General features: G+C 33.8%; 1 protein-coding gene across 1 annotated transcript in view; it reads left to right on the top strand.

The window, feature by feature from the left end:
* Nucleotides 1-17,547, top strand: part of CTDP1 (CTD phosphatase subunit 1) — a 40,772-nt gene extending 23,225 nt beyond the window's left edge. The window contains exons 7-13 of the mRNA XM_032222656.1: nucleotides 1,140-1,306; nucleotides 2,947-4,020; nucleotides 6,220-6,361; nucleotides 7,879-8,103; nucleotides 8,966-9,125; nucleotides 10,471-10,643; nucleotides 16,554-17,547. Coding sequence (XP_032078547.1) covers nucleotides 1,140-1,306; nucleotides 2,947-4,020; nucleotides 6,220-6,361; nucleotides 7,879-8,103; nucleotides 8,966-9,125; nucleotides 10,471-10,643; nucleotides 16,554-16,695 — 2,083 coding nt within the window. The 3' untranslated portion in view covers nucleotides 16,696-17,547. The remainder of the gene's footprint in view (nucleotides 1-1,139; nucleotides 1,307-2,946; nucleotides 4,021-6,219; nucleotides 6,362-7,878; nucleotides 8,104-8,965; nucleotides 9,126-10,470; nucleotides 10,644-16,553) is intronic.
* The last annotated feature ends 886 nt before the right edge of the window (nucleotides 17,548-18,433 follow it).

Here is an 18,433-nt window from a genome sequence, read left to right as displayed (position 1 = left end):
GGTAAGGCGCGGGGGGGGGGGGCTTCGCCGTTCCCGGAAGTAAGTTACTTCCGGGTTCGGCGACCAACCGGATCGCGGGGACCGCCGCGAACCGGTTGAAACCCACCCCTGTGGAAATAGCAGATAAAAATCAATTAAATATTACAAGTATTTCCTGTATTCTCAGCTTATATTTCACTTACATGCACAAGTATTTCTGTCAACTTTGACTGAAAAGAAAGATTTGTATTAGCTAAATTGAATGCTATGTTCGTGTCTGTATATGTTAGAAAAATCATTTGCCCTAAGCTTTTTTTGTGTATTTCTTTCTAAATTATACTTTGGAAACAAAAAATGAGTACAAGTTTACATGAATGTTTAAAACATTGCTATTTCAATTTGGATTTTTTATTGTATTTTAATAATTTATTATGCTAAATATATTGTTAGGTATAAGAAATCCGGGACCAAGCCTGTTCAAATGAATATAAGTTTATTCCATGCTAGCTCTCTACAAAAATCTGAACTATTAACAGTCAATACTAACTGGAGGTAGATAAGAGTCAGTGGAATTGAAAGACTTAGATTTTTTGTGACCTGAAGGGACTCCATATTGATGATGCACCAGAGCCCCCCCTTGGGCTCCGCCGGTCATCCACATATATCATGAGAATAATTCTGGTTTTGTTTGTTATGTTTTGATTTTTGTAACTCATTTATTAAAAATTAGTAGTGCATAACAAAAATTATAATGGATGTATGTTCCATCTTACTAACATCTGTGCATTTTATTTAGACTATCAGGATCTTGCCATTGCTTTTTCTCGACTGTATTTCATTTACTTTGTTTTTTGTTAATTCTGATTTTTTCTCTTGCTGCCCCTTCCTCAGTAATTAAGCTAAAGTATCCACTAAGCAAAATCATATCTGTTTTTATCTACATCTGAGATGAATTTCTTCTGTACCCAGTTACTGGTTGCTTTAGCCAACAGAGGATCATACTTGAGCAGTTGGTGGTAGAACTGAATGTCAGATGAACCTAAAAAAAATAAATGCTTGCTTGTATGTTTCTGTCAACTTGTCATACCCTATTAGTAATTATTTTAGAGTTACTTAAAAGTATATAACCAAAATAAATTAATTTTGTTCTCTGGTTGTAGGAACTTATTTCCTTGTGGAGATTCCATGGTTTGCATTATTGATGACAGAGAAGATGTTTGGAAATTTGCCCCTAATTTGATCACTGTGAAGAAATACGTATATTTTCAGGGTATAGGTGATATTAATGCACCACCTGGCTCAAGGGAAGCTCAAATTAGAAAGAAAGGTACTGTAACTAATATGCATAATGGCAGTAAACTATGTTCTAATTGTCAATATTTGCATCATACAAAGTCAATTGCCATCATCTTTGTTTAAGCAAACTATTTATCTAATCTAAGACAGCGTTGGAAAACCAACAGAATCAATTTTTTCTATTAAACATTTAGCAGATATTTATAATCACTTCTAAAAATGATTACAAGATTGCTAGTTATGGATATATAAAGATGGTTTTTATTGCATGGGAAGTCATCAAATGCTAATAAGGCAACTTACTTACACTTATCAACTATTTTTAAAGTTGCCTTCTTGTAAGGAAAAATCTGCATCAATATTTTAATTATACTGGTGCTTTTTCAACAATATTAGGATAGATTTTGAACACAAAATAAATTTATATAGTAAGAAAGAAATGGTATTTTTCTGTGGTATGGTTTCAGCCTGGATTCTTTTGTCCTATTACTTTCAAGAAGAGAAGGGAGAGAAAGAAAGTTGTTGTAAAAATACATAACTTGTCTACCATCTAATCTGTAACCAGCCAATTAATCTAGCTCAAACAGGTTCAAATTAGGCACCTCAACTTAAAAAGAAATTAATAACCACCATAAGTGCTTCTCTGAGTAGCTCATACATTGTGTTGAACTATAATTTATCCATAATTAATTGACAGTAGATTACAGTAAGATATAAACTGTGATTTTTAAACCACAATGGTTGGATTTATGTTGTGCTTAGCCACATAAAAGCCCAATGAACACAATGCACAATGTTTGAACCCAGCCAGTGACAGTAGAACTAAATATGCCTTATTAAAAATTGAACTTAATTAAAGCAGAATGGTAAATAACAGCAGATAGAGCCAGTTGCATACTTCTTATGTATGTCCCCACTTGTGCTGTTGTATATTCATAAGCGCTTTTTACATGATGGCTGAAAAATAAGGATGTAGTGTTCTCCCTGCTTTGAATTACATGCCCAGAATGTTCTCTCTACTGCTTATCTTTTATGAAAAGTAAGGCAAAAGAGAGTTAGTCCAGGCTATAGGTGACATTTATGAAAATGGACATCTAAATATGTAGAAACAGAAGTATACAATTATATATTTTTTTCAATCAACTGTGTCACTATACTGAAGCACATCCCAATTTTGGTGTTATATTCTAATAGAATTCACACTATCCAGCTGGTATACTTCAGTTAAGAAAATGATATAAATGGAATAATCTTCTTGATCTCTTGTACTCAGGGAGATAATACATTCTAATTGTATGAATTTTAAATAGAGATATAATCTTGTAGCTGAAGATGAAATAATGTGCTTTTCACTATTTTGTGTAGCCAAAAGTATTTAAAGTAGATTATTGTTTTTAACCCTGAACCAATTAAATCCCTGTGCAACATAAAAATATAATTGACTCAGCTTCCTTCCCTTCCCATGGATAGGGGCAGGGAAGGGGGAATGTCATTAACTAATTTCCATGGGATTGTTTTTTGTATTCCTTATGTGATTATTACAGAAATCATGCAGGCCCATGCTTTTGCCTTAAATAAAGATGTATTTAATTGGATAATTTATATTCTTTGGTTTTTCTATACCTGTGTAAGCTGAATTTGAATTTAATTCATATTGCATTTTTAATTTAGCAAATCATTCCTCAAAATCACTGGATGCATCTGATCCAGCAGCAGTAATAAAAGATTCTGAAGAAATAAAGAACACTGAAAATGTGGAAGAACAGAGCAACGGCATTAAGAAATCTACGAAAGAAGTAAATGGCAATAATTCTGTCAGCAGTGAGAATTCACCATGGGATTTGAATTCTAACGATAAAGGAACAACAGACTCTTTGTGTGACTCTGATCAGATAACAAATGTTCCTAATACAAATAATCAGATGAGTGCCAAGGAATCTTGTGTACCTTCAGATCATGAAAACAGGACAGTTACAGGCAAACAGCAGATTCAAGACAAAACATCCAATTACTTGGACTTTGAGTTGTCTAGTGATAGTGAAAGTGATAGTGGCCTGGAAGCTAAAAAGTCTTTATCCTCTTCTGCCTCAGATAGTGAAAATGAAGGGAAAAGAAGCTGGAAAAAATCAAAGCATTCTGTGCAGGAAGAAAAGGGTGTACATCTGCTGGAAAATGATACAAATGTAGAAAATGATGGACAGTTGAACCATTCTGGAGACTCTGCATCTTCACTTACTGTCAATACCCATCCCAAAGCTTTGGATTTGGAAACGCATGAGGAAATTGAACAAGATAGCCTTTATAGTCTAGGAAATGGTTGTGTAGACAAGAAGGAAGCTGAAACAGAGTCTCAAAATAGTGAACAATCTGGTATAACTGTGGGAGAATCTTTAGATCAAAGTATGGAGGAAGAGGAAGATGATGACACAGATCATGATGACCATTTAATATATCTCGAAGAGATTCTTGTCAGAGTGCATACAGATTATTATTCCAAGTATGATAAATATGTCAGAAAAGAAGCTGATGAACTTCCAGATATACGAAAAATAGTGCCAGAACTGAAACAAAAAGTATTGTCAGATGTTACCATATTATTTAGTGGATTGTACCCTACAAATTTTCCTATTGAAAAAACACGGGAGCATTATCATGCTATTGCACTTGGAGCTAAGATTACAAAAAGTCTTGCATTGAATGAAGATGACCCCAATAAGCCAACCCACCTTATTGCAGCCAGAGCAGGTAAATAGAAAATAAAATTACTTTGAATTTGAAGAAAGAGTCTCCCCTGGGTAGCTGTAATGCTTTTCCTTTGTTGTACTAATTAGATCCTTCAGTAAAATTATAGAACTACCGTAATTTTCAGTTTATAAGACGCACCGGAGTATAAGATGCACCAAGGTTTTGAAGAGGCAAATTAAAAAAAAAGTAGGTAGGTAGATAGAGGGATAGAGAGAGAAAGAGAGAAATACAGTAAGTAGGTAGGGAAAGAGAGAGAGTAGTTAGGTAGGTAGGTACTTAACGGGATAGAGAGAGAGAAATAGTGTGTGTGTGTTGGTAGGTAGATAGGTAGAGGGATAGAGGGAGAAATAGAGCTAGAAATACAGTGGATAGGTAAGTAGAGGGTAGGTAGGTAGGTAGATAAGTGTGTGTAGGTAGGTAGGTAGATAGAGGGATAGGGAGGAATAGAGATAGAGAGAAATACAGATAGTGTGTTGGTAGGTAGGTAGAGGGAGAGAGAGAGAGAAATATAATAGGTAGGTAGAGAGAGAGAGTAGTTAGGTAGATAGGTAGATAAAGGGATAGAGAGTGTGTGTGTGTAGGTAGATAGGTGGAGGAATAGAGAGGGAAAGAGAGAGAAATATAGTAGGTAGGTAGAGAGATAGTTATGTAGATAGGTAATAAAGGGATAGAGAGAAATAGAGTGTGTAGGTAGGTAGGTGGAGGGATAGAGAGAGTAATAGAGAGAGAGAGAAATATAGTAGATAGGGAGAGCGTAGTTAGGTAGACAGGTAGATAAAGGGATAGAGAGAAATAAAAGAGAGTATCGGTAGGTAGGTAGGTAGGTAGGTAAAGGGATAGAGAGAGAGAAATAGAAAGAGAAATAATAGTAGATAGGTAGGGAGAGAGTAGGTAGGTTGGTAGGTAGAGGGATGGATAGAAATAGAGAGGAATACAGTAGATAGGGATAGAGAGAGTAGGTTAGGTAGGTAGGTAGATAAAGGGATAGAGAGAAAAATACAGTAGGTAGGGAGAGAGTAGTTAGGTAGATAGGTAGATAAAGGGATAGAGAGAAATAGAGTGAGAGTATCGGTAGGTAGGTAGGTAAAGGGATAGAGAGAAATAGAAAGAAATACAGTAGGTAGGGAGAGAGTAGGTAGGTTGGTAGGTAGAGGGATGGATAGAAATAGAGAGGAATACAGTAGATAGGGATAGAGAGAGTAGGTTAGGTAGGTACGTAGATAAAGGGATAGAGAGAAATTCAGTAGGTAGGGAGAGAGTAGATAGGTAGGTAGATAAAGGGAAAGAGAATACAGTAGGTACGTAGGGAGAGAGTGTGTGTGTGTGTAGGTAGGGAGAGGGATAGAGAAAGAAATAAAGAAATACAGCAGATGTGTAGGTGTTTCTGCTGGCACAGCACTTGATCAATGTAATTTTCATCAATCAAAGAGTTTTTGGAAAGGGGGGAAAAAAGTTTTTGCACTCTGCAAACCTCCCCAAAACGGCCCTTTTTAATGAAAACGGGCCCGTGTTTATTTTTTTCCAAAAAAAGGCATGAATAGCCTTGGGGGGGCTTGCAGAGTGCTCCTTGGGGGGCAAAAACAAGCAAAAAACGGCCCATTTTTTTTTGCAAAAACGGGCCTGTTTTTTGTCAAAAAATTGCATGCATAGCTTTATGGAGGCTTATAGAGCGCTGCTGGAGGCTGGGGGGGGGATTTTTCACTCATTTTTGCCCTCCCCAGCCCCCAGGAACTCTCTGAAAGCCTCCATAAGGTTATGCACAGCCATTTTGGTGAAGGGGCGGGGCTTCGGGAGGCAAAAAATGCTGTATTCGGTATATAGGACGCACCCAGTTTTTCAGCTTCTCTTTTGAGGAAAAAAAGGTGCGTCTTATTCTCCAAAAAATACGGTATGTACTTCTTTTGCACTGAGTTAAATTAAAATTAAACTTTGATTTTCATAAAATATAATACATCTCTGAAAATCAATTCTGCCATCATAACTGAAGTACAACAAATTCTTATTGAAGCAGGTTATAGGATGAATCTCAGAAAGTTACAAACATTGAAACTGACTTGAAATCAATAATGTTTATATACATTGCCTTAACTCTACTAAATTTAGTGGGACTTGGGTATGTATAAAATACATGTCCAAGCTAGAATTGACTTATCACAAACATTTTATTTCCCAAACACTCATATTTGGTTGTTTAAATAGGCACAGAAAAAGTCCGACAAGCTCAGAACTGTAAAGATCTTCATATTGTAAATCCAGATTGGTTATGGTGCTGCTTGGAACGATGGGACAAAGTAGAGGAACAATTGTTTCCTTTGAAGGAGGATTACTTCAAAACACAAAGGTAAAAAGTAATAATTGATTATATGGAGATTCTGGTTATGTGCAACTTGCTTGTGTTTAAAAATTAATGTCCTGCCTTCAGAAATAAAGATATTGGAGAAAAATCTTTAAAGCTTGTAAGGGAATGTGAGAATGACATTGAGGAAAGGAAACAATCAGACAAGAGGGGCAGCAGTCTCCAGTAGAAATTCAAGAAACCTAGAAAAGTCTAGTCCAAATGGATCAAGCAGTTAAAAGTGGCAGTGGAAAGTTTATATTTTCAGATTTGCAAGATTGATGTTAACCCTCCCAGACAGGAAACATGACCAGATAAACTAAAACTACTTTATTGATTAACAGAATCTTGACTTAAATATATGGGGGGTTCTTAGAGAAAACAGATGATAGTGATCCATTTCAGTCTGGATTCAAGGTAAGTGAAATTATCTTAGTTAGGTAGATGAGTATGGTAGGCCAGGAAAGGAGTGTAGCCCTTCTGGACATATTTGCTCTGAGCCTTTGATAGCATCTTTCATGGTATCCTTCTGTAATGCCTCTGGAAGTTTGGAGTGGGGATATTGTTTTGCAGTAATGCCCCTTCCAGAAATAGCTTCTATTGGTATGGAAAAGAATCTGAAGTCCTCCATTATAGGATGCTGCAAGACTCTGTTCTTTTATTCCTCTTATGTTACCCGTACACAAGCCAACAAAGAACAAGTTGTTATAAGAAGAGGCAATGTTGGGAATGTGGACATTCTAAAAGTCATTTATTGCAAGATCAGTTGGACTTGAAGAATAGACCTTACTGAGTTGACATATGTTCCTCAGCCTTAGAAGGAAGCTCCCTTCAAGTGAGAGAATGGTTGGGAAATTAAGACAATGGGGGTCAAAGGACTTATGCAGTTTCTGGGAATGGATTATTTTTAATGGAAACTTACTTTAATGGAATCTCAGGCAAAGCTGTCTAGGATGGTTACAAATAGTCCTCAGTTTACAACTACAGTTGAGCTAAAATCTACACTAGATTTTGTTTGATGCATTCTGATTAAAATTCAATAAATAATATTGAATTCTTATAGAAACGGTTGTATTCTACAAATACAGAAAACTTTGTACAAAATGAGAACATTTTATATGCAAATTTCTGTATCGGTTATGGATGTAGTCAGCCTATACAGTTTATAATATGGCAGTTAAAAAAGTAGTAAATATTAGCTGAGTTTCTTTTTTTGTATACTTTTTGTCTTTCCTTGTTTTGAATAACTTATTTGTTCAATTCAATGTCTTTTCTGAAATTAACCATACATTATATAAGTATGTTTTCACAGTTGGTGTTTTAAAAACTTGAGATGAAAGTGAAATAATTATCCTTTTTTTTTATAGCACTTTCACATTGGTTCTTATACATACTTATACTCTCAAAATCAATTATTTTATTAAAATGCCGATGATTTTTTGTTTATACTTTATATATCATTTTCAAGGAAAGAAACAGGAAAAGCTAATTGCTAACAGTGTTTTAAATATTTAATCTAACAGAGAAAACAGTCCTGCCATGTTTCCAGATATCCCTTTCCAGACTGCTCTTTTTCATCCAACTCCCATTCATCCAAAGTGTCAGCCTGGGCCTGAAGTTCGACTTTATGATCCCAATACTGGAAAACTAATTAGGAAAGGATCTCAGAATTCCAACCAGTCTCCGTATATTCAAGCACCAGCTCCTCCTCTCACTTTACCAGTCCATGGGGAGCATTCTTTATTCAGGTACATAAATATATGATTTTCCTCTTTTTTATTACATTTAACATGGAAAGAAATAATTCATATATTTGTATATTTTATTCTTTCAAGAAGCACTTTATTAGAAAACTGAAATCAGTGCCATGTCCGTTTTTAATACTTAATAAGGTATTTGCAATACCTTTATAAATAATTAAAATTTCTAATTTCTGTACATCTTGTTTTCAGTTTAAAGTATGCAATTATGACTGTGAATCTGTTACATAGGATAATATAATTTCTTACTCTTTCCTGTAATTGTCAGAAATTATAAAACTTGTGGAGAAGTACAGTTGAGCATTGTTATATTTTGCAGTCTGATGGGTATTTGTGACATAATAGATGTTATTTTAAAGGTATGAGAGCTATGGCAACAGTTAATTAAAAACTTTGATGTACTTTGCTAAACTGACTTGTTTTATATTTTTAATTTTAGTAGCAAAACCTCACACTTTTAAACAGTTTCTATTTTGATAATATTACCTGATAGAATATGAATCAGTATCTGTCCAAATAAAATTATAAGTATGCAAAGCACTTTTAAAATAGACACATACTTTGAAGTCCTTTGTTCTGAATTCTCTTTTTGTTTTTATAAGTTCTTTCAGTGGTGGAGAGATTCCTATACTTTTACCTTGACACTGGCAAGAGAGGAGGTGGGAGGGCATTCTAACTGATGCTTCCTTTAGAATTCTTTGAACTATGACAGGGAATTCCAAATTGAGCAACACGATTAATATATTTTTCCATTGTATAAATCTTGAAATGGTTGTTTATATCATGCCAAAATTGGCATTTTGTTCAGTTCCAGTCATAACACATTTAATAAGGAGGTCTGAATTTTCAGAGCTGTTCAACCACATCAACAGCTTTTTGACGAAGAAGAAATTCCAGCAAGTGAAAATGAGGAGCCTGGCCCATCCAGAAGGAAGCGCCAGCCAAGTATGTCTGAAACTATGCCACTCTATACTATGTGCAAGGAGGATTTAGAAAGTATGGATAAAGAGGTAAGCTAAAATATCTGTTCATTAAGATTAAAAAATATTTATAATGTGTAAACAGGCCAAAATTTTGGCTAGGTACAATTATCTTGGAATTCCTTTTATTAACATGTCCCATGATGAGGAAATGACAGTTAAGCTCAAAGATAACTTTTGTTTCCATTTATTTAATAGTAGTAATAACAATAACAACATCAATAATAATATATATTTATTATGTTTATCCACTTGAATGAATTACAACATTTTTGGTTGTCTTCTTAGCAGAAATTATTCCAAACAATGGATATTTTGAATTTTGAAATTTAGAGAAGTGTCTTTTCAATTGTAAATGAGGGTGTAAAAGACATATAGCAATTGCTATTTTTTCTAAATGAGAGCTCATGAATATCAAACTACTATTTAAATTAAAAAATACATATTATAAGCAGCTCTGCATCAAATATGTGGAACACCAGTTGTAATATCTAAATACAAATTTTAGCCTCAGTAGATCAATCCTACATCCAGATACCTTGTGATATTCTAAAATTTATATTAGAGTAGTTTTAGGTAAAGTCAAGGCCACAGAATAATGTCAAGTTTATGGATTCTCCAGAACTTTTCAATAAGGTATAAATAATAAGCCGTATAGAAAAAGTTATAAATTAAAAAGAAAAATGGAAGCAAACACTCTGTGAAGTGAAATGTGAAAATAACATATAGATGATCGTGATGCAAATGCTGAGATGTTTTATACTATATCTTGTACTAATCCGAATGATTCATTCCCCATTTTTGGAAATATAAAATCCATCTTTCTGATTCCAGAGCCTTTAGGATACAGTACAGAAGATTTTCTTTTAGAATTTTCTTAGTTTCATATCTCAAACTTCATCAAGTGATGTAGAAAAAGTGGATATGATTCTTTCTTTAGTTTCCAAATACACATTGTTCTTTTCTGTCCCATGCTAACAATCTTTGTCCCATGTGAGGTTTTTGAAATGTTCTCTTCAATTATTATTTATTGAAAAATCACACATAAACAAGACCATGACTATTTTTCCTTTGCCTACCTCTGTCATAGAAGCGTTTTTATACATTTTATTTAATTAAAGCTTTAAATGAAAAAAAATCATGTACTGCTTTGCACTGAAATTATCAATTAATTGCTAATATTTGCATTAATTTAAGCTTTACATTATGCCACCTTGTTTAGAGGAGACGTAATAAATACGTTTTAAATCAAACATGCAAATGTCACATTTTGAATAGCCAAATTGAAAAGACATCATTTAAAATGTGTTATTTAAATTAGTATTCTCATTTTTTTTCTGATTTTTTTTCACTCCCAACTAATATTGCTCCACAGGTTGATGATATTTTAGGAGAAGGTAGTGATGACAGTGACAGTGAAAAAAAGAAAACAGAAGAAGAAAAGCAAGAACCACATAGTACTACAAAAGAGACTCTAAATATAAAAGTGGAAGAAAGACCAATATCAACATCATCAAGTGAAAGAAGTTTGACAGGCAGTATACCCAGGTATTTATTAACATTCTTAAATAAATCCTTCAGCATCAGTTTCTGCATTTTAAACACAGAAAGCAACAAGCTAAATGGTTGCCAGTAGTTCATTAAAGCCATCGGTATTTGTTTGCCTGTGTGTATGGAATGTGTATATGAAAAAACACGTAGTCATCGACATATAACTATTCTTTAGTGATGGTTCAGAGTTACAGTGGTACAGAAAAAAGTGACTTGCAACTGGTCCTCACAATTACAGGCGTCACAGCATCCCCATGATAAAAAAATCAGAATTCAGGCATTTGACAACTGGAATGTATCTGTGATATATACACTTTCCTTGTGTCACATGACCACCGTTTGCAATTTTCCTAGCAGGCTTCTGAAAAGGAAAGTCAATGGGAGAAGCCAGATTTGCTTAACATCCATTATGGTGAATCACCTAACAATTGAAGCAAAAAAAATAATCATAAAATTGGACATGACTCACTTAATAACTGCCTCACTTAGCAAAGCTAATTCTTATCCCAATTGTGGTCATAGGCTGAGGACTACCTATATATCCTTCTTAATATATTTTTGAAGGGTAAGCTATCTGAAATATGAGCAGGTTATTAGGGAATTCCTAAAATATTTATAGCAATAGCAATAGCAGTAGACTTATATACTGCTTCATAGGGCTTTCAGCCCTCTCTAAGCGGTTTACAGAGAGTCAGCATATTGCCCCCAACAATCTGGGTCCTCATTTTACCCACCTCGGAAGGATGGAAGGCTGAGTCAACCCTGAGCCGGTGAGATTTGAACCGCTGAACTGCTGATCTAGCAGTAGCCTGCAGTGCTGCATTTAACCACTGCGCCACCTCAGCTCTTGGTCTGCTTTCCCATTCTTCTTGAAATCCTGTACTCCTTTAAATGTTTATTACAAAATACCCTATAAAACAATCGGGGATTAACCAACCAAACTTGTTTCATTAAATTAATGTTAAGACTAAACATACTTTCATGATACACTTTACTATTCTAATTTAATAATTAATGTTTTGTGATTCTTCACCACCTGATGGACATCACTAACCATGCTCTTGATTGGTTAGCATTTTCTCCAAAGACCTGTTTCCTAACATTATGCTTCCAAAATATTTAAGATTTAGCTTTATTATAAGTATTGTTTTATTCTCCAGTGAATTGTGTCCAATCATCAGTGTGTTTTCCATCAGGGGTCTCTTTCTGGGAATAAATAAAATCATTAGATTGCAAAAGTGTCTTCACCACTGCAAAAGGATTAGTATTCTTAGCATGGCTACACATTGGTGTGCATAATGAGAGATTGAAGTCTGATAAAAACAGAACATTGCCTCATAAAAATGTAAATTTTCCATACTACACGATTGAGGAACAGTTCCTTAAGTACTATCTGCTGGTAGCAAGTAATGCATTAAAAAGAGCTTTGTCAAAGAAATGGGTGAAAAAGGAAGACACATAGGGTTATCTTCTCTCTTCTGTATCAATGAGCTTTCCTTGAACCTACTACTGGATGTATCTATTTTTATTTGTTTTATTTTACTTGATATCATTTAGAGGCTTCCCAATTCCAGATGATTCAATAAGGTATCTTGCAGGGGTTCAACCACCATTCTTCCCCCAGGCCTGAGAGAACAGCCAGAATTTTACTGACTTTCCAAAGGACATTAGGGAATAAGTTGTATAGAACCTGGGCAGAGATGCTGTCCTGGAGAGCAAGTGCTACAACTGAGAACATTCATGTTTTCCAGCAGAACAATTTATTAACTTCATCAAATTTGTTATCAGTTCACTTTTCTTTCTAGTGCTTGAAAGTTTTGATAGATCTAAGAAAGTGATGGAACACTAGCTTGTAAATGATACTGATTTAATTTACTGAGCATCAGGCTTCAGAGTCTGAAACATGTTATCGCTAATAAAAAGTACTCTTAAATTGCTGTTCTACAATATAATAAATCCTATAATTATATAACATGTATACATATTGTCAAAAGATTAAATGAAAACCTCATTATTACAGACATTTTTATAGAAATCATAGAATCAAATACTTGTTAATTGGGGAGGGGAGAGAGGGCTGTTAGTCTCCAGAGAAGGGCCTAAGCTTAGACAGAGCCATATAAGTTAATGTTACTCAGTAACAGTATAAGCCCTTAGTGGTCAAAATTCTGGTGCTATGCTTCTAAATTTATTATATAGACTGAAGATTTTACGAATCCATCAAGTTACACATACTACATATTATATTACCAAAGCAACATGATTGATAAAAGTAAAAAAAAGTTATATATGATGATGACTATTTCTCTTATTTTGTCTCATCCCAGATCTATAAATATACTAGTACATTTCTTTTCAAAGTATTGCAGATAACTGATGGATAACATTGAATTTTAGTGTGCACTTCTGTTTAATCATGTTATTCCTAAGAAAGGAGTTGATGCTTCCCAACTCCTTTCTTCTATTTTTTTATAATTTTGATTTTAAAAAATTGAAACAGAAAGATAAAACTAATACCTACTAATATAAAGTAAGAAAAGAAAAAGAAAGAAATCAAAGAGGAAAAAAGCTAAAAGCAATAAAGGAAGAAAAAGGAAAACAGAAAAGAAAGAAAAAATACAAAGTGGCTTCTGATCTGCTTTACAGCAATTATAAGTACAAATATAAATTTAACTCTTATTCTTTGATTATAACATAACTATCTTAAGATAACATAACTTTCATAAATACATTTTTTCTGTTTCATGCGAAAAGTCCATAAGGGGTTTCCAATCAGCAATAAACAAAGGAGTCAATTTAGGCATCTCAGCAATTTAACATCATTTCACCAAATATTCCTTCATTGTGATTAGCACCAAATCTTATTTTGTTAGTGCAATATGATAATCTCACTGCAGTTACATAAAATAACAAAATTCATGATTTTTCCCAAACTGTATCTCCATCAATTGCAAAAGAAAAAAGTCTCTCAATTGTGTATTAATCTTTAAAATCCTCTGAATCAGTGTAGGTATGTTAATCCCATTTTTTTTGCTTGTTTACATATCCATGTAAAGCATGATAAAATGTCCTTATGCTGCAACATAAATTTGAAGTGCCTTCATGCATTCTAGACAATTATTCTGGTGATACATACCAATAATACATCATTTTACAATGTTTATAGATGTCATTTGCATATTGGCAGGAATTCTGTATTGGGTGCTTACCTGTCGCCTATTAACTGGATGAAGTAGTTTGTTCAAGCATTCATTAGGTTTTCATCCAGCAATCGCAATCGCCTCCAGTTTTGTATCAATAAAGAAATAGATTCTAGCAGTTCATTATTCCCAGTTGTGTCTTCTTTCGAAAAAGTGGTCACCACCAGCTCTTCCATGATAATTTGGCTAAGTTGCCACTATTTCTTGCAAAACCTGACCTTGAAGAGGTATCAAATTCTATTCATCAGAGGCAAACATGACAGCTTGTTTAGAACTAGAGAAATCAATGAATTATCATGAGATAATACCAGGCAAAGCCCAGTAGGAGTAGATACAAATTTGCCAATACAAAACTAATTTGATATTCTCTTTCAGAGAATATTTCAGTAAAACCAATTCTAGGGGTTTCATAAAGATAGATGAAGATTTTTTTTCAGGAGTTGCTTGCATTATATGAAAAGCACAATGCAAATTATCTGAAGTGTATTCAAAGAAAGAATTTTCAATCAATTGCCAGGTTGTATTTCACTCCAGTGTATTATCTAATTGGCACAGATGTGATTTGGATTAATTATATTTCCAGAAACTATAAAGTGATAGAAGATGCCAGTAGGCATGTATTAAGATAATCCTGGGATGTTGACAGAAAATGTGCTATTATGAGGAGCTTGCAGAAAAACCTTAAATAAAATATTCTCAGAAGTCAGCAGTGCTAGAGCTCTTATTTCTATTTAGGAAACCAGATCAGAATCATTTTTTTAATTTATATTTAGAGTAACAGTTACTTCATAGTAATTAAAAATCAAATTTAAATCAGGGGAGATGGATAAGTGAAGTTTGGAAATAATTTCCAAAAGGTATATTTCAAAGAGGCTATTATTTAAAAATATGGCATTAAAAATCTGGCTATATTCAAGGATTTTTGGAACTGCTAGCTTAAAAGATATCTAAAAGTCATTTTATCAAGCACTTTGGATTATGACTGGAGCAAATATACAGGAGGACTTCCTTTAATAGTCATGTCAAGTTATTTTTACTATCAACGTTATATATGAGCAAGGTATACTATTCCCATGGCTCCGCCATCCTCTGCTTTTCTTTGCTGTGACTAAAACTGAGATGGAGTTTTACACTGAATTTATTCTTTCTTTTTTTTTAAAAAAAAAGGAATATAGACGTGTGAAAAAGTACACCCTATGCAAAGTTTTTCCCCTTTTTTTAAACATGTCAGCAAATCAATGTTATCTTCATTCAAATAGTATATTAATATAAAGATGCAATTCAATAAAAAGCTGATTCATATGAAGATGATGTAATTCAATAAAAAGTAATCATTTACTTAACTAAACTATGCCATTTCCTTCTCTGGAAAATTGAAGTTCACCCTTGTTTCATCTGGTATTGCCCCTTTGGCAGAAACCTCATTGTTATGTATAAGGTCCACTTGTGGTTGACTCTGAATCTCATGACTATTGGTGTCATCCTGAAGCATCTTGAGGTATCAGGAATTTATTACAGATTGTTGACGAAGACCCAGGTCCTGATGCAGCAAAGCAGACCCAAACCATAACATTTTCACCTGTGCGCTTTACACATAGTATAGTTTGTCCTAGTGAAATACTGTCTTTGGTTTTCGCCAAACAGAATTTTTGGTACTATGGCCCAATAATGCTTCATCAGTACAGAGCACATATTTCCAGAAATTCTTTGGCTTGATGTTTTTGTGCAAACTTTAATCTTGCTCTGGTTTGAAGGGTAACTTTTCCAGGCAGCCAAGGATCCCCCCTGGCACATTTGCCATGTAGATCTATTTTACGCAGCTTTTTTCTAATGGTAGACTCATGATCTTCTAGATAGTGGAATGATTGATGTCCAGTCTTTTTAAACCCCTTTCCAAAATCACAGGCCTTTTTTCTTAAAGCGTCAGAGCTCTTTTGATCTAAGAATGTGGTATCAAGACACTTACACAACAAGAGTAAATCAAATTAAACATTAAAGGTTTCAATCAGACAGGTTTCTCCTAAAGCAGGGGGGTCAAACTCGCGGCCCGCAAACCAGGTGCGTCATGTGCTGGCTCTGCCCCCACCTGGTTTAGCAAAAGGGGGGGAGTCCCGGTACTTTTCCCCCTTTTACTTGATGTTATAAAGCATAAAAAGCTTTTATATATGTAAAACAAGGAATTCTGATTTTAAAATGAGCATAAATGGTCTGTAACAAGAATTTTCATGCCACGGAAGTGGTTTGTTTATTTGCTTGTTTGTTTTTAATTCTCGGAACCCTGTTAGGCAAACCTCTTGTGATAAAAAAATTGGCTGCATTCAGCTGAACTTTTTTTTCCTTTCTTTGGCTCTTAGTCCCTCACAGAATCCTGCCAAATTATCAGCAAAATGTTGAACAAATTAAACAAATACAGATATTTGCTCATACAGTCATTCTATGATGTATATGATAAATAAAATATATTTATATTTATTTCTAGGTACTTTAATCTTCCTAAGCAAGGCAGGCAGAAACCTATATTGGACATATTCATTTTACCTACTTTTGTTTGGGATTTCAGGGGAAGGTCTTGTATTCAGCATTCAGAGGCCTATTGCTGTAGTAACACAGAATCTCTAATAGCACTGGACTTGGCTTAGTTGATCAAAATTCTTATAGATAATAGTTGGGTTTTAATCACAATTATTTTCTGTATCCATACCTGCAGGGGTCACAAGCGAAAGCTAGCTGACGATGATGTTGCCAGTGAATCAAGTAAAGGATCGAGCAATGAAGACGAGGAGGGTAGCAGCTCAGAGGCAGATGAAATGGCAGCAGCATTGGAAGCCGAACTGAATGATTTTATGTAACTGAATGTATGCAGAAGTGAGCTTATTTGAGCTTTTTTCAACCACTCAAGATTTGAATGAGCGGGTATTTCCCATCACCTCCAAAAAAGGTGTATATTTTGCAAATCGCATAGGAGGTGTAATGCATTATTTTGCAAGGTCTGAAATAGATGTTTTTAAGATACTTACTAAAAGAATGTATACTTTTTTTTAAAGGAAAAGTATTAAAGAGGGAGTCAGTGTGATATGCCAAAGACATAAGTTCTGTAAAACCTCCTTATACAATGGTGCAAAATTTTGAACTGAATTTTTTTTTTGGGGGGGTCATAATGGCTTTGGGAACCAAGCTTCAAAAGGAAAGATCTGAGGAATGTATTGCATGATTGAGCTAAACGGATAGATGAGATGATTTCCTTCATTGTGAAATGTTATGGAATAAAAAAGGTTTTGTTTTTTTTAAAAAAAGGAACATTTTATATTTGTATAGAAACTGAGAAGGCTTTATGCAAGCTTTATGAATTCTGCACTTCATGTACCCACCGCTTGCTTCTAAAAGAAATGTAATAATTGACTTTCATGTTTTGTTACTTTATGGATTAGTTGTATTCTTTAAGATTCCATTTAAATTTTAACCTCTATAATTGCAGTTTAAATACGGACTATTCTGTGTATTACTGTACTGCCATTTAAAAGATCTTTTATTTTCTGCTGTATTTGAAGGGAATGGCTGCAAGCTAATTCTAGATAGTATTTTATTTCTTTCAAAGAAGAGATGTAAAGTTTTTTGTACATTCTATTTCATATTTGATCTACAAAACAGATTCTTTTCATATAATAAAAGACATTTTATAAGCTGTGGTTTCAAGTCATGAATTGAAATGTTAATTTTCTAAGATGTATCTTTTCCAAGATTAGATATAATGAATTCTTAACTTTATTTTGAAAGAAATCAAAACATGTATGGTAGAATTTTTTTCATGCTTGCTATCTAATCTATTGTATTAGCTTAGCTATATTAGTTCAGACATAGAGTTCTTAATGTGTTTGAATAAATGCTTTATTTTGAGTCATTACTTTTCAAAAAGCACTTGTTGAGAGGTTTTTTTTAATAAAACTAAAACAATAATAAATGAATGATAAGATTAGGAATTAATTTATAATTTAATTGTGCTTTCAAACAAGTATTTTACCTAAGTGGAATGTTTGTCTGCAATCCACAATCTTGCATCTCCAGATAAATTTCAGTTGAACCTGTCTGTTATATCTCCTTAAATAATGCCATACACTTTGTTGATGTTCTGTCCAAGAGAAAGGAAAGAAAAATCAAACATAATATAGTTACTTACTAAGTATTAGTAAAAAGCTCTTTTTAAAGTATCTTTCTGGTTGAATAGATTGATATAAAATGTGCTAATCTCTATAAAGCAAATGCATTTTGTTGGCAAGGCAACTACGCATGCTGCTTAGTAGTAAAATTGATCTTGATTTTAAATGAGCTAAAATTTCTTCCTTTAGTTGTAGTTAAAAAGTGGGATGTCAGCACCAATGTTATAATTACTGCCTACAGTGTCCTAAAAGTTTCTTTATGAACTGATAAATGACACTATTCACTAGGAATAAAAGAATAACAGAATAATAGAGTTGGAAGGACTTTTGAAGTCTTCTAGTCCAGCCCCCAGTTTTAAATGTTTGTATTTGCTTTGCCACATAACATGTAACATCTTTGGAAACCTTTCTTGCTTAAATTTGCTTAAAAAAT

This window comes from Thamnophis elegans, chromosome 8, assembly GCF_009769535.1.
Source record: "Thamnophis elegans isolate rThaEle1 chromosome 8, rThaEle1.pri, whole genome shotgun sequence".
In the NCBI taxonomy this organism is placed as follows: Eukaryota; Metazoa; Chordata; class Lepidosauria; order Squamata; family Colubridae; genus Thamnophis; species Thamnophis elegans.
The sequence above is the reverse complement of the archived record's forward strand: the minus strand, read 5'-3'. Positions and strand labels throughout refer to the sequence as shown.